We start from the raw sequence: 17,543 nt of genomic DNA, 5'->3' as shown, positions 1-17,543 counted from the left end.
GAATGTTGAAGATTAGATGGATAGATCATATAACTAATGAGGGGGTACTGAATAGGATTGGGGAGAAGAGAAGTTTGTGGCACAACTTGACCAGAAGAAGGGATCGGTTGGTAGGACATGTTCTGAGGCATCAAGGGATCACCAATTTAATATTGGAGGGCAGCGTGGAGGGTAAAAATCGTAGAGGGAGACCAAGAGATGAACACACTAAACAAATTCAGAAGGATGTAGGTTGCAGTAGGTACTGGGAGATGAAGAAGCTTGCACAGGATAGAGTAGCATGGAGAGCTGCATCAAACCACTCTCTGGACTGAAGACCACAACAACAACATGACAGTATATCCAGAGATAAATTGTGGGAGAAAATGCGGGGATCTGGAATACTGAAGAAGATTATATCTCTCCTGAAAGTGACACTGAAAGATTCAAAAGGCGTAGTGAAAATGGATGCAGAATATTCCAAGGCATTTTACATAAAAACAGGAGTCTGGTAAAGAGATGGATTTTCAACCCTCTTGTTCAGTATTGTAATACAGGAAGCACTGGATGCAACATATGAAACAGAAGAGAGAATGAAAATACAGACAAAAATAAATGCACTAGCCTTTGCAGATGACACAGCACTAATAGCTGAGAATCCAAATGACCTTAAAATACCGGCAAAAAATCTCTTTCAAAAAGCAAAGGAAGCTGGATTAGAAGTACATGATAAAAAAAACAAAATTCATGAGAGTAGAAATAAAGTACAGAACAAAAATATGGGAAATTCTGCAGATCAATAACCACATGTTTGAAGAAGAAGATGAATTTAAATATCTGTGGGCAGTAGCAAACAACAACAACTACGAGAAGCAAGAAATAGAGGTGAGAACCGAACCTGCACCCTCAGCATCATACTCACTCTACTGCCATTTAAATTATTTTCACAGGGAACCAAAGAAACAATATAAACAACCATAAGCAGACCAATATTACGATATTGGGCAGAAATATGGAGAATAGATAAATACAAAGAGAGAAAGTTAAAAGTTTTTGAAAATATCTCGTGAAAGATTTTTGGACAAATCTGTGAGGGAGAAGAAGGAAGAATAGGGAGCTCAGGGAGCTATACAATGAACCAGATGTAGTTGAGGAAGCCGAGACAAGAAGACTAAGATGGGTTGGCCATGGCTATACAAGAGAGCAGGGGTCTTTACTGAGAGTCGTCTCAGAGAATAAACTGGAAGGACGATGACCTCTATGCAGGTCAAATATGATATGGAGAGAGCAGGTTGCCAAGGATCTCCAGATACTGGGGGGAAGGAAAGAAGGTGCCGAAGACAGAATACTGTGGATGAGGCTACTGGATGAGGCCAAAAACTGACTGGGGTTTGTGGGGCCAGGAGAGTAAGGGCAAGAGTAAGTATGAAGTGAAATTTGTGACTGGACTGAGAGATTTTTGGCTGGGAAGACACAGCATGTTATCTTAGATGGTGAGCCACCGTCAGGTGTAGAAGGAACTTTGGGCGTGCCACAGGGAACTGTGTTGGGACCCTTGCTGCTCATGTTGTATATTAATGATCTTGCAGACAACATTAATAGTATAATCAGGCTTTTTGCAAATGATGCAGTTATGTATAATGAAGAACTATCTGAGAAAAGTTGTGAGAAAAGTTGCATAAAGTCAGAGCTTAATAAGACTTCAACATATTGCAGAGATTGGCAACCTGCTCTAAATGTTAAAAAATGTAAAATTTTACACTTCACAAAAAAAAAAAAAAAAAAAAAAAAAAAAAAAAAAAAAAAAACCGGAGTATCCTATAACTATAATATCAATGAGTTACTGCTGGAATCGGCCAACTCGTACAAATATGTGAGTGTAACACTTCGTAGGGATATGAAATGGAATGATCACATAGGTTCAGTCATGGGTAAAGCAGGTGGTAGACTTGGGTTTATTGGTAGAATAGGGGGGGGGGGGGGGGGGGGGAAGTGCAATCAGTCTACAAAGGAGATTGCTTACAAACCACTTGTGCGACCGGATTTAGAATAACGCTCAAGTGCAGGGACCTATAACAAACAGGACTAACAGCAGATATTGAATGTATACAGAGAAGGGCTGTATGAATGGTCACATGTTTGTTTAATCCATGGGAGAGTGGCACAGACATATTGAAGGAACTGTACTGGCTGGCTCTTGGAGACAGATACAAACTACCCCAAAAAAGTCTATTAACAAAGTTTCAGGAAACAGCTTTAAATGATTACCCAAGGGATATACTACAACCCCCTATATATCACTCATAAGAGATTCTGAGGGTAACATTAGAATAATTACTGCACACACAGAGGCATTCCAACAATAATCTTCCTGCATTCCAAACATGAATTGAATCTGAAGAAAGCCTAATAACAGGTACAATGGGATGTATCCTCTGCCATGCACCTCATGGTGGTTTACAGAGTATCAATGTAGATGTAGATTTCATATGCCCCTCAAGCCCCTCCTCTTTTTTTTTTTTTTTTTTTTTTTTTTTTTTTTTTTTTTTAGCAGTTTCCCACTGAACTTACATCTGGTGAAGTAAGGGAACACTCAGTTCTTGTCTGTGATAGACGCAGAAAGTGTAAAAGTCACCTCTCAATGATTGGAGCGGCAGCACTACTCGTGTGCACAGGACAAGAATGTGTCCCCCAATAAGAGGATCTGCTATCAATGGCCGCTTAGGAGGCTGGGTTAACAAATAACAGAATAGATAATCTCTGTACTTATGTAGGTGCTGGTATTGTTTGATGCAGCTCTCCACAGTGGCCTTCCCTCCCCACGCTTCCCTCTACAAACAGTGATGATTTCTTGATGCCTGAAGATGTGTCCTATGAGCCAATCCTTCATTTATTCAACTTGTGACGTAAATGTCTTTTATTTCTTGTTCAATAAAATACTTCCTCAGTAGTTATCTGATCTACACACACAGTCTCAAGCAATCATCTGTACTACCACATCTCAAAAGCCTTTATTCTCTGCTTGTCTGAACTGTGTGTCATTCATGTTTCACTTCCATACAAGGCAACACGGCAGACAAATGCCTCCTCAGGAAACACTTCCTAGGTTTCAAATTTATGTTCAATGTTATCACATTTCTCCTTTACAAAAATTATTTTCTTGCTGCTGCCAGTCTGCAAGTTATATCCCCCTACTTTGATAATCATCACTTACTTTCCTGCCCAAATAATCAAACTCAACCTAATTCCCTCAACATCACCCCATTTCATTTGACAATATTCCATTACCATTGTTTCACTTTTCTTGACATCCATCTTACAACTGCTTCTAAGGATACTATCCAACTAACTATCCATTCACTCAACTATTCTTCCAAATCCCTTTTCTGTCTAAGTCAGAATTACAGTGGCACCTGCAAGCCACTAAGTTTTTATTTCTGTGTGTCTAATCTTTCTCACAATATTAAATCTCCCATCTCATTGTTAACTACTTCTTCTTCCTTACACATAACATTGTCTTCAAACATGTTGCCAGTGCATAACATCTTTTAGTCTTCTCCTCTTTACTGGCTTGCCATTTGAGCACTTCATACTCTCTCAAGTGTTTCTCTTTCTCCAAAAATTTCTTCTATAGGCAGCATCTATCCATTCCTTAGTTAAGCATGCTTCTACAGCCTTGCATTTGTTCTCTAGCTATTCCTGAATAGTCATTTTGCACTTTCTGTCAATCTCATTTTTAGGCATGTGTATTTCCTTTTACATGCTTCATTTGCTGCATTTTTAGACTTTGTCTTTTCATTAAATTTCTTACCTCAAGCATTATCCAAAGTTTCATACAGCAGCCTTTTTGCTTAGCTGATAATTTTCTGCCTGTACTTTTTCATCTTTCAAAGCCACACATTCATCTTTAATTGTATTCCTGTCCCTGTTTCAGTTGACTGTGTCCTGATGCTCCTTCTGAAATAGTCAACAACCTCTGGGTTTTCAATTTCTGCAGATCTCATCTCCTTTATTTTCTATAATTCTGCAATTTCTTCAGTTTTACTCTGCAGTTCACAACCAAATGAATTTAGTCAGAGTCCACATCTGCAGCCGGAAATATTTTTCGTTTTAAAATTAGCAACCTCTGTCCTAACATAATGTAACCTATGTTCACTATGCTATTCACAGTAGTTTATCTATATTTCTATTTTTGTACTCATTGTTATAATTACCCCACTTTATTTGTGTGGATAATCCTGTGCTCACCTGACCAGAAGCACTGTTCTTCTTTTAACTATACATCACCAATACCCACTATATCAACCTATTCATTTCTCCTTTTAATTTCTCTAACCTCTGTCTAACCAAGTAAGGGATGTAACATTTCATGCACTGACCCGTAGAGAACTAGTCTGGTTTTCTGATGGCAAAACTCCTTCAGTAGCTACCACATGGACAGCTGGCTGAGGGATTGTTTTACCTCTGCACTATTTTATCCCACAGGTTGTCATCATCAAGCCATAAGGTAGAGCAGGATGTCCTCAGAAAATGTAATGGCTGTTGTTTCTCCTTGCTTTCAGCCATTCACAGTACCAACACAGAAAGCTGGAAACTCACAGTTTCAGCAGTTGTGGAAGTATTTGAAACCTGAATGCGCATATCCTAGAAAAAAGTGAAGAAAAATTGTAGGAGGATACTGATCGCCCATATCACAGGGAAGCAAAGACCCGAAGGGTAACTGATAGTAGTAGGGAGTTGATGGGACAGAAATACGCAGTGCTGTTATTTGGCATCGGTTTGACAGTGCACTGAAACAAGTGATAAAGAGTTGATGACTTTTAGAGTAGATATTTGTGGGATGTTTATGAATTACGGAGAAATTTCAGGTAGTTCTAAGCAAAGTGTGACTTTCTATTAGGATTTCCAGAAAAGTGTTTTCATTGCACCAAAGAAGCCACTGTTGAATAAATGTGGAGACTTATCAGACTTACAGTCTGGCTTGTTACACTTGGAAACTGCTGACAAGACAGATGACAAGACTGATGTACAGAAGAACAGAAAGATGCATTTAGGGCTGAAGAGAGTTAAAGAAAATGTTGAAAGAGGAATGAAATTGTGATGGGAGCACTCAGGCTTGCAGGTGGGTGAGCTTGAAGACGACTTAAATATCTATTCAGTGGAATGGACTTTATACGAAATATGGTTAGGGAAAAACAAAGCTGTAATAAATGGTATGTCAATTAGTGGACAGGAGAAGGCACGCATTTAACAACATAACAGGGAATGACACAGTTCTGGGTTAACTGAATGAATGACTTTCTATTTAAGAATTAATATTACACAGAATGGCTAAAGCAAGGAAGATATCAGATGTTGACTACTGCAAGCAAAGATAACTTCTTTAGTAGTAGACACTTACTTGCATCAAATACTGACAAATAAATGAAATCAAAGATCCAGAACGTGTATACGTGGGAGCACAGCTTTGTGTGGAACTGATTTGTGTACCACTGGAAGTCCAAAACTAAACCGGAGTATTTGAAATGTGATATCATCTATTAATGTTCACAATTTAGTGGACAGATAAAGTATGAAAAGAAGAGGTAGTAACCTGAATAGGTAAGTCTGTTACATGGGTGTTTGGATGTAGAAGTTAAATATTGATGAAACGTTATCACAAGATAGGAAAAGTTTGGAATAAAATTAGTTCAAAGACTAAGAGCTTACAGAAGAAGGTATGAAATGCTTGCAGTTACTTAACTGTCTCTTTAACTTTTTTATCAGAAAAGCTAGAAAAGAGGTGTAAGAGAGGATTTATCGATACAGCTACTAAAGAAGACATGTCTGGTTACATAAAGACACGTTAACACTCTGAAATGTACAGAAATACACTCGTATAAAGTTTACCAAAAAGGAAATGAGAGCACTGAATAGATTAATGAATGGAATACCAATGTGCGTTAGGACAGACTGTTACTAACCACTTATAGGAGACGCTGAACAGCAGAAGGCAGATTTACAAGAACACTGTTAGGTTGTTTTTAACTATATGACAATTTGAATGGGTGGGATAATTCTGCTGTAGGAGGGATGCATAGGATAGTGGGGAGGATGTTTCTTATTTCAGTGTACAACAACAGGTAGTCGAAATCATGATGACGAGTGTGATTCAGTTGTTTTAGCCCTGGGTGGCACTGTGTCATGAGGGGGGAATCTTCTCGGTGATGTATCAGCATGTATGTGGGGACGGCAGGTGACTGGGGACACAAGGGATGAGGCATCTGTTTCTGAACAATAGGGGGAGAGTAATTTTAGTCTGCAAATACATCAGGAAAAACTTTCATATATTTGGAGAGGAGCTGTTTTTCCTGCAGATGTGAAGTCCAAGGGTGGCTAGACTGTATGGAAGGGGCTTTTTGGTGTGTAGTGAATGGCAGCTGTTGGAATGGAGGTATTTTTGGTGGTTGGTAGGTTTGATGTGGGTGGCGAGGTATTGGTGGAGTGATCTATGAGGTGAAAGATGACATCAAAGAATGTGACTGGTTGTGCTGAGTAGCATCAAGTGCAGCAAATTGAGAAGAAGGTTTTGACTTTATGAAGGAATGTGGATACTGTGTCCTCACACTCGATCCAGATCATGAAGATGTATCAAAGAATTTGAGTCAATTGAAGAGTTGGTATTCTGGGTTGCTATGAGGGATTCCTGTAGATGGCCTATGAACAGGTTCACATAGGATGGTGCCATGTAAGAGTCTATTGTCATACTGTGGATTTGGTTGCAGGTGATTACTTCAAAGGAGAAATAATTGTGAATAATGACATGGTTGCTCATGATGATAACAATAGAAGTAGTGGGTCTGGAGACAGTTGGGCTTAAGGAAAGGCAGTGTCCAGTTGTGGCAAAGACCATGAGCACTGAGGAATCTGGTGTAGAGGGAGGTGGCATCAATTGTGGCAAGGACCACTGATAAAAGGACAGAAACTCTGGAAAATTAATAGAGGGAAAGTTTGGAGTTTTTTATGCAGGACAGCAGATTACGAGCAATAGGTTGAAAGTTTTAGTCACCAATGACAGAGATTCTAATCATGCTGAGCATCCTGGGATGTTGGGTTTTTGTATTTTAAGAAGTACCTAGTCTGTGCAATATCACTGTCAACCCCAGTTCCACCCCTGCTCTCAATCCCCTATTCCCATGACTCATATCCCTGTGAAAGACCTAGATGAAAGACGTGTTTCATACATCCTTCCACTATCACCTACCCCAGTCCTTACATAGGCATCTCATACCCCAACAAAGACGGGGCCACCTGTGCAAGCAATCATGTGGTGGTGTATTAACTAAGCTGCAACCATTGTACATTGTTCTATATAGGCATTGGCACTAACAAGATGTCTGTTCATATGGATGCCCACCACCACATAGTGATGAAGAGAGGGCTGGATCATCCAGTAGCTGGTTCGGCAACCCTGGGGTTCGTGAGCTGAGGACTGGTATGTGCTGCCAGTCCTCTGCTGAAGCATGCCCAGAGATTATGGTGGCAACCACTGTGCGTTGCGGTGGTGGAACATTGCATGTCACAAAGAAAAGAGATCTTGGCTTGACTGCATGGATTGTGAGGACAGTAAAAACCTCTCTAGGAAAGCCTCTATCTCAATGTGTGCTGCAAGCTAATTAGATGCATGGCTACTGAGGTGGAACAGACACTAGTGGGCAACCTCTGGGGAAGTTGCTGCACCTCAGTTGTATAAGGGTTACCTACACAATGGGGCTGGACTTTTATTTTCCTGGCTTTTCATGGGACTAATATAGAACTCTCGAAATTGTCTCCATCTCCTCCCAGCAGAAAGGGTGGGTCACTGTTATGTACCAACACCCAATCAAACAAGAGAGTTTGTGGAGCCGGTGCCACTGACTCAGGAGTTCATTGTAAGAGTACTTTCTCTAGAAACAGAATTCATACTGGTAGTCAGAAAGTATTTTTAATAGTGAAAAGGAAAGAGGGCACCTTCGAGAAATTTTTACTTTTCTATATTCAAAAGGCTTAGAAGGCATTACTGCCACTTTAACATCAGTCAAGTGACTGCATAACAGGATGCTGTTGGTGGAAACTTCTAGTTCCCAACAAGCAAAGAACCTACATAAAGCTCAATGCCTTGGGGAATATGCCATTAATACTGACCTACACAGCCACTGTGAGTTACAGCATAGGTGTTGTGATTACAGGGATCTGGTAGACATTACCAAGGTGGAACTGAAAGATAAGTGGACTCCAGAAAGTGTAGTCAACATCCAAAACATAACGAAGAAGGTGGACGAGTGTCTTGTAAAATCTGACTCCTTTCTCCTCACATTCAGTAACAGGAAACTTCTTAAGGCTGGTTTCCTTCGCCTTAGCAAGTGGCCTTATATCCCTAACCCAATGTGCTGTTTCAAATGCCAATGCTTTGGGCATACTACTCTTGGGTGTAAGGGATAAGCCACTTGTGGCAAATTTCGTAATGCCGTCCATGAAGGAATCACGTGTTCATCTCCCTTGCAGTGTGTGAATTGCTCTGGGACTCACCCAGTCTGGAGTCAGGGCTCTAATGTATATTTTGAAGAACAGAAGATGGAAGAGCTTAAGGCCATGAAGCGCATCCCATGTGGTGAGGTCAAAAAGATGTATAAAGCCATGCTACCCCCAACATTCACTAACTCCTTTGCTTCAATTCTTAAAACAGCTAGTGCAGGAATCCGTTGCTGCTACACAAAGAGAGATTACTAGTATCAGCACTTGTATGTGTGTTTGTCGGCGCACTTATCAAGTTGCAGTTATTTCCATGCCTGTATCTCCCCCCAGCACTTTAGAACAGGTCTGGTTGCCGATGTTGCAGAGCTTCCTGCCCCTCCAGAATTCAGCCTGGTCCTCATCCAGTGCTGCCACTCCCACACCAACAGTTGTGGCTCCCAAGGGCACAAAATCAAAGACCAAGTGTCCACTACTGATGGAGTCAGAAAGTAAACAGTCCAACGACGTTGATGTCATCCTCTCTGACGTCTCTCATGATTCTTATGTAGAGCTAATGGACCCTGATGTTGGACTGGGACCATCATCTTGCCTCAAGACTGAGCCTCCATCCATTACTGAGTCTCCACTCATTATGGGCTGCTGTCCCTGGCAGAAAGACAGGATAAAATTGCTACCCCCATGATGGATGGATTCCATATTACAGCAGAATATTAATTGGTTCAGGACCCATGTGGAGGAGTGAAACCCCTGATACACACACAACCCCTGTGCTTGTGTCTACAAGAAACACATTTTAAAGCCACTGATGATCCTATGCTACAGGGTTATACCTACCACTGAAAGGACTACCTAACTAGGGAAAGAGCCAAGGGAGTAGATGCTGTGTTTGTCTATAACATGCACCACTCCTTTTTTCTCTCCTTGATTACTGACCTACAAGCATTAGCCACTAAACTTCAAGTATTTACCTCCACAGAATGCAATAGACTCTGAGGCTCTCACAGACCTTATTAAACAACTCCCCTAACCATTTCTCCTACTGAGTGATTTCAGTGCACAAAATGCATTACAGGGCTCACACAATACTTGCCCTTGGGGTTGAGTCTTGGAGAAACTCATAATGTCTCAGGAGCTGTGCATCCTCAATATGAAAGTCTCACTCATTTTCTTGCTGCTACTGAATTGTCCTCCTACATCAACCTTTCCTTCTGCTCTCCCATTCTTGCAGACTCTGCCCAGTGGAAAGCAATTGATGACTTTCATTCCAGTGACCACTTCCCACTAATGGATGCTTTGCAGCCTCCTGACTGTGTTTGAACACAACAATACTGTCCAGGAAAGGGTGAACAATGTACTCGAGTTACCCATCATGCCACTGACTTATAAATCGCAGAATCTTTAGGTCATCTTAGGAGGAAAATTGTACCTTGGTGGACCAGTGAGTGCCACTCAGCAATCTGGGACAGGTGTGATGCTCCTCAGCAGTTTAAGTACTGCCCAACAGCAGACAACTTCACAGCCTTTAAGGTCGTGAGAGCCACACTACTCATACTGTATCTGAACATCCACATTAATTTACATTTTTCTACTTTTAGAAATAGCTGCCATTCATCACACCAACTAGAAATTTAGTCTAGGCCATCCGGTATCCTTCTACAGTCACTCAACTTTGACACCTTTGCGTACATCACAACATCATCATCAGCAAACAACTGCAGATTGCTGCTTCCCCTGTCTGCCACTAAATCATTTATGTATATAGAGTTCTATTGCACTTCTCTAGGTTTTTCCTGACTGTGCCCTTGTCTCAGATAAACAATCAGTACCGAGGACAACATACTAGGTTCTATAACTTAAGAAGTCTTCGAGCCACTCGTATGCCTGTGAACCTATTCTGTATGCTAGTACCTTCTTCAACAGTTTCCAGTGGAGTGCCATGTCAAACACTTGCCAGAAATCTAGGAAAATGGGCTATGCCTGTTGCCTTCATCCATATTTCACAGTATATCATGTGAGAAAAGGGCAAGCTGAGTTTCACATGAGTGATGCTTTCTGAAACCACTAATTTGTGGACATAAAATTCTTGGTCTCAAGAAACTGAAAATGTGTTCAAGGATTCTACAGCAAATCAATCTTAGGGATATTGGTATGTAATTTTGCAGGTCCACTCTTTTGCCATCCTTATGTACAGGAGTAACCTGCACTTATCTCTAGTCACTTGGGACTTTGTGCTGGGCAAGAGATTCCTGAAAAATGCAATCCTTGAAAAACTGAGTTGGGATTCTGTCCAAACCTGGTGATTTCTTTGTTGCCAACTCTTTCAGCTGTTTCTCTAATCCAAGGATGCTTATTACTATGTCGTCCAGATAGGAATATGAAGGATGGTCAAACAGTAATATGTTTGTATGATTCTCCTGTGTGAATGTTCAACTGACACCCAAGACTGGTCCAGAAGTGACTGAATGGAAGCCTTAGATCTGCTTAGTGATATTACATCGGACCAGAATTTTCTTGGATTCTTTGACAGATATTTTGCTGAGGTATGACAGTGGTAATTGTTGTATGCTTCGTGCATAGATCTTTTCACAAATGCAAGAATCTCTACTAACCTTTGCTTGTTATTGTTTATCCACTCTCTTTTGAACCAAAAGTGCAACAGCTTCTGTTTAAATGAATTTGTGTTTTACAGTTTCGTGAATTGTCCAATATTTTTTCCAAGACTATAGGGCACCTGCATTTTCTCCGTCGTCTTAAGGTATGTTTGATACAGTGATTGTGTGATTGATGTGGGAGTAAGTGCACAAGTGTCATTTTGTAGGTTTCATTCTCGATGTGTGCAACAATTTTAGTGATTTAATCCAGATTTGTTCCTTCTAAAATGTGTAAGGATGTGGAAAACCTAGTTCCTGAGTGCCCCTATGGTCAAAACACACACACACACACACACACACACACACACACACACACACACACACATACCACCACCACCACCACCACCAGTATCTGAGCGGGCCATGCAATGCAATGTAGTTTGCTTCAATGACTGCTTCACATCACATATCACCCGAATCTTTCCCACAAATATCATCTTTTAAGAACCGTGTAAGTGGGAATTTTCCCTGCAACATATCCTCTGGTCCCCTTATTCCCTCTGGCTGCAACCTTTACTAGTAGCCATGCCTTTATCTTCTCCCACCCCAGCCTCACCACACACACCATCTATCCACACAAAGCTTGTCTGTATAGTCTTTCCTAATTCCCTGTTTCCCTCCTCTGCCACCCCCCCCCCCCCCCCCCCTCCTCACACAGCATAGGACTCCCGATGCTGCACCTAGCTGCCCATTGTCTTGTACCTACCAAATCCCTGCGCACTTCCACGAGCAGCAGTACAGGATCTTCCCCCACCCCTGCCCTGCAATCCCACCCCCTCCCAGCCCCTTCTGTACCCAAAATAGCCACAAAAGCTGACATCAGTAGTTGCCCTGTGGGGTCAGAGTGCTATGTAGGTGTGTGCTGTGCATATATGAATGTATGTGTGTTTTTCTCGGTCTGATGAAAGACTTTATCTGATAGCTAGAAACAATTAAAACTTCTTTTAAATGTGATTGTGTATCTGATAGCAGAAACAATTAAACCTTCTTTTAAACGTGCCTGTGTGTGTAGTTCAACACTCCTCTATGTGGTGAGTGGTGAATAAATTGTAGACCACATTTTCATTGCCAATAGAAGCACTAACTTAACTCGTGCATCAACATATTCTTTTACCATCAATGTTGGGTTATTAGTTGATAAACAAATCTCCTTTATAATTAACTTACAAATATCAGATTCTCATTTTCTGACACAGTGATTGAAAAATATGATTTCTATCATTCCATATACAACTATAGTTTTGCTGTTTACAAAAAAAAAAATGCATTGTAATCAATGTATATTGTTGATCTTGAGACCTACTGAAACTAGAAGTTGTAGACATACGCATCTCTCTTTTATTAGTAATATCCAAGTAGATCAAAACAGTTCAGCATACAGAAAGGGGGAATTTAAAACTGTTAAGGTGATAAATGTATTTCGTAACCAGACACAATTTGTAAAATAATTCATCCATAAGTTTAACATCATACAAGTTAAGAGTTTTGTGTGTGTGTGTGTGTGTGTGTGTGTGCACTTACACATATGCACACTTATTGACACAGAGTATATGACAGCAAGTTCTCATAAATGTAAGCCAGAATGAATATAACACATTCCCTGAAAGATGAAAATGTGGCTTTTTTTAAAAAAATATAAATGCAACTACCGTATGTGGCAGCTATAATACAAAATATGCATTCTGGGAACCAGAAATTCACCATTCATCTAAGTGACTGAGTCAGCTAAAATAAAACTCGATTATGACAGCAATTTTTAAAAATTGTAAACCAGGGGAAAAAGCAGAGTGACCATAATAAACACTAACAACATAAGGACCTTAATACACAACACTTAAAATGGAAGTAGAATACAGTTCAAGGCTCAGAGTTAATAATCAACCTTAATACTAAAGCTCAGTTAAAATATTGCTTAGGAAAATATTGGGTAAGGACTATTGTGCCAACAGAAGCTGTCATAAGCTGTTGCTGAAAATTCAAACTGGAAAAGAAATAATGCATAAATGAAAGTTGTTAAAAGCCTGATAAGAAGTAACAGATAGAAAAACTGTAGTGTGACCATTAAAAAAATTTCAAGTCAGCTAAAAGATGCACAGGACATAAAAAATAACCTGAGAAACAATAACTTAATGTAGATGCTCATCAAACTGCAGTGGCAGACACTACAAGAGAGGCGCTGTGCAGCACAGAGAGGTATATTGTTAAAATTTCAACATTGCACATTTGAAGAACAGTCAGGCAACATATTACACTTCCAAAATTTTGAGTTATTGGGTTCCTTGTTGTGTGCATTCTATGTCATGAGAAAGGGACTTATTTACAATGCTTTAGTTTCTGTTGGTTTATAAGAAAGACTAATTTTATTTTAAAGGTATCAGGCACTTTATTTAATCTGAATAATGGGTGTTGTTCTTAAGATGCTAAGACAATCTACTAAAAAGTTTAACTCTCCAAGTGCCATAATGCACTTGGTATCAAATAAACATATGGTTTTCATTCCAAAACGGAAGTTGCAGAGAGCAAGTAATAAATGTGAAATTATGGTGTTCAATCACACCTCTGAGCATTATATCCTAAGCTGCCTGAAAGCTACTCTCAACAAAACAATTTAGAAAACAGAAGCAAGCATCATTATTTTTTTATGAATAGCTATTTAGTACTAAGTATGTAACAATCTACAACTTACGGTTTTCTGATTTGTTGAACATTCCATGAAAGAAGAGAAGGTTGATGTAAAAAGAGGTAAATGGTGTTATAATAATGCAGGCACACTTACAACAAGCAACACATAAGTTACATAAAAGGAAAGGGTAGTAACTACTGCAACAGCAACCACATATTACACAAAGAAATATGTTAAATTACATACAACTGTATCAAAAAGATAATTAATGTGAAATTGATAAATTACAAGGAAGCACTCTGTTTCTTTGTAAAATAAGTGCAATGCGCTCTCTGCACAAATTTTTCTGAAAATTAATGTAACCAAACTGGCCTCCCTACTGAAATTTCAAAACATTTGCATGTTTTAAAGTTATTAAGGAATACCACACAAAAAGCATGCCTATTAAATACCAAGTACTCCTCTGAGCATGCACAAGCTACAAAATGGAACACAATGTAAGACATTTATTACACACATTCTGCTGTTGAGTAAAATCTAAATGAAACTTCTTATCTAGCTTTCTGTAATATAAATAACCTTAAAACCTTAACAGCCTATACCACTATACTAACAGTGCTCTGCCCCCCCCCCCCCCCCCCACCCACACACACACCCTCGCAGCAAATATGCACAAACCATCAACTGAGTAACAGGAACACACCAATTTTTTTCAGGCACATTTTAATATTACTGTCTTCCTCTATGACCAAGTGACCCAAGATAAATGTCTGATTTGATAATGAAGTAGTCAAATAAAAGGGCTATCTTTGATGTCTATTTGCAGTTAGAACAATCCAGTATGAAGTCTCACATGCAACAGAGATTTACTCACATTTCCATTCCTATTTTTATTGAAAAAGCAGAAAAAACTGGTAAGAGCATAAATTATGTGTTCCTATAGAGTTTTCATAATGTGATGGGTAAATATTGTGAACAGAAGACTTCATTTATAGCAGTACCTCAAAAATTCTGTACTGGTTAAGTTTTGTTTTACCAGCAGTATATTATTTTTCACTTTTACATCTGTATAACAGGCTCACAGAGCTCTTCACCTGATGCACCATTCAGTCCATACAAAAAATATACTAGGGAAAATTATATGTTTTTCTATCATGTGTATTCTCTCTCGTTGCTCAATATGGTTCAGTTTCATTTCTCACTTATTTCACATTTCCTTATTCTCTGTTATCATTTGCATTGTTGCAAAATTTAAATTAGTTTTTATTATTGCTATTCTTTATTTCATTTTCTACTCCTCAATGGACTTATCTCAACTTCAGTTGTTCCTACCAAAATATATAAGTTTCATATTCTGTAATTCTTTAAGTTTATTTTCTTAAATTGACTGTATGAGTCTTACAAACAGCAAAGCATATATGTGCAGATTTTCCAGGACATAAAATGACTGAAATAATGTCACACTTGACCTAAAAATATTAGGAAATGCCAATTAATTAATCATATACCATTAAGACTCTTGGTATAATATGTGGCTGCTAGTTTCTTTTGATTAACATGCAGTGCCATGATCACAGATTGACAACATAATTTATTAGGGAGTTCGTTCATTGGTGAGGGTGAATATGATTTGATTCAATTACACTAAACAAAAATAATACTCTTTAATCTGGATTTTGAAAAGGGATTTTAACATTATCTTCAAACACAGAGGGTTACTTGAACAAATGTGTTCTACAAGTAAATTAATTTGTCTTGTGTTGACAGAAAAATAATAAAATGTAACTTTTAAGTAATAGAGATTTAGAGTGCAGTATAATTTGAGAAACGATTACTTTAAATATTTCTGTTAGTGATACAGTTTCTCTTAATTTGCAAACTGATTGTTTTCATAAACAAAATTCTGTCTTATATTACCAAGAAGTACTGGAAAAAATAATTAAGTGTCATTTCTCATGTGAGAATAAGCTTAGAAGTCAAATTACTGACCTCTCAATCAGCTTTCTCATTTCCTCAGTGGTCATGTCCTTGTTGTGGGCTCTTACACTGACTGAAAACAAAATAAAAATACAGCTCCTGTCGTATTGTAACCCCTGCTACAAGATCCAGAAAAAAACATAAAAGTTTCACAAACAATGTCTGGGACTAAAGCTGCCATTGACAAGGAGTACTGCAAGAATATGTAATTGATTCCCTTAAGACATCATTCTTAAGAACTCAGGAGAACATACGGAATAACCAGACTGCTTCTTTTTCTCATTCATTGATTTTTTTCATTTTCATTCTTTTCCCCCCAACATATTTTATAATCAAGCCAATGTCATTAGGAAGAATAAATACTCTTATTAGACCATCGCAGTGACTGAATACACTGCTTGAGTAAGAGAAATAATATAAGCCACTTAGTCTTAACTTGTTTTCAATTGTATCATGATGGATTACCAAAAACAATTGACTGTCAACAAAAAACACTTCAGAACAATTTTTATGGGAATTTAATCCATGAGTTCTAAACTTTGAAAACAGATAATGAGCAAGATAGTATAAAACTGCAACAATACAAACATTTGGGGAGGGATATGATTTTCTGTAATACATAACTAAAGAAAGTGGGATACGAGGGGGGACTCAAAAGTAACCGGAATCATAATACTGCACATCGTGTACTTGTAGTGGCAGGTTGCGCCACCTGAGGGTTGTAATAGGAGCTCTGTTGAGTCAATCTGCTACACAGCATCACCCAACAGTGATAAGTGTGGTTCTTTGGCAGTTCTTTGAGTGTGTGTACAGTGCAGACACGACATGAGGAAATGGCTAGTTCTTACACACAACGTGCAGCAGTGAAGTTTTGTTTCTTGCTCAGCAAGAACGCAGCAGAAACCGTTGTGATGATTGAGACACTTACAAAGACCATGTTCTTAGTGAAACGCAAGTATATGAATGGTTTTCTCAGTTTAAAAAGGGAGAAATGGTGGTTGAAGATCAGCCCTGTTCCGGTCGACCTTCAACCGCTCGAAATCCTTGGTCTCATCAGTGAAGATCGACGCGGGATGATCGACCAACTCGAGAACTTGTCCGTGTTGTCCTGGAGCTCAATTCAGCACATCTTGACCATCAATTTGGGGATGCGAAGACTGGCAGCAAAATTCATGCCAAAGCTTCTTACCGGAGATCAAAGGGATCGTCACGTTCAAGTCTGTCTCGAAATGAAGGACGTGTTCAAAGATGATCCACATTTTTTCAACAAAATCATTACAGGTGATGAGTCATGGTGCTATGGGTACGATCCAGAAAGTAAACAACAGTCCATCATCACAATGGAAGTCACCTGGCTCACTTCGACCAAATAAAAAGTAAACCAACAATTCTTATGAAACGGCTTCACAGTAGTCTGTCACGAAAACGTCTGGCTTTGTGGGATTCTGGCGTGTGGGTCCTGCATCACGACAATGCTCTTGTGCACAGGGCTCTCAGCGTATGCCAGTTTTTGGCCTCAACAAGAACGACTACCTTGACCCACGTGCCCTATTCGCTGGATTTAGCGCCCTCGGACTTGAAAAGAGACTTGAGGGGGAAGCATTTTGTGGATGTGGAAGACATAAAACACAATGTCATGGAAGTGCTAGCAGGTATCAAAGAGGACAAATTTAAAAGGTGCTTCGAACACTGGAAAGAACGTTTGGACAAGTGTATTAATGCAAATAGAGATAACTTCAAAGGAGATTGAGGTTGTATTTGAAAACAATAAAGTATATGCTTTCTAGAAAGAAATTCCGGTTATTTTTGGGTCCCCCCCC

General features: G+C 39.3%; 1 protein-coding gene across 24 annotated transcripts in view; it reads right to left on the bottom strand.

Moving 5' to 3' along the window:
• Window positions 1–17,543, bottom strand: part of LOC126278103 (Down syndrome cell adhesion molecule-like protein Dscam2) — an 810,453-nt gene that overhangs the window by 14,857 nt on the left and 778,053 nt on the right. For all 24 annotated transcript variants that reach the window (XM_049977979.1, XM_049977968.1, XM_049977977.1 and 21 more), the window contains exon 35: window positions 15,736–15,796. In XM_049977979.1, the coding sequence (XP_049833936.1) occupies window positions 15,736–15,796 (61 nt within the window). The remainder of the gene's footprint in view (window positions 1–15,735; window positions 15,797–17,543) is intronic.

Source organism: Schistocerca gregaria, chromosome 6, assembly GCF_023897955.1.
Source record: "Schistocerca gregaria isolate iqSchGreg1 chromosome 6, iqSchGreg1.2, whole genome shotgun sequence".
Lineage (NCBI taxonomy): Eukaryota > Metazoa > Arthropoda > Insecta > Orthoptera > Acrididae > Schistocerca > Schistocerca gregaria.
Note: the sequence above shows the minus strand (reverse complement) of the source record. Positions and strands in the feature narration are given on the sequence as shown.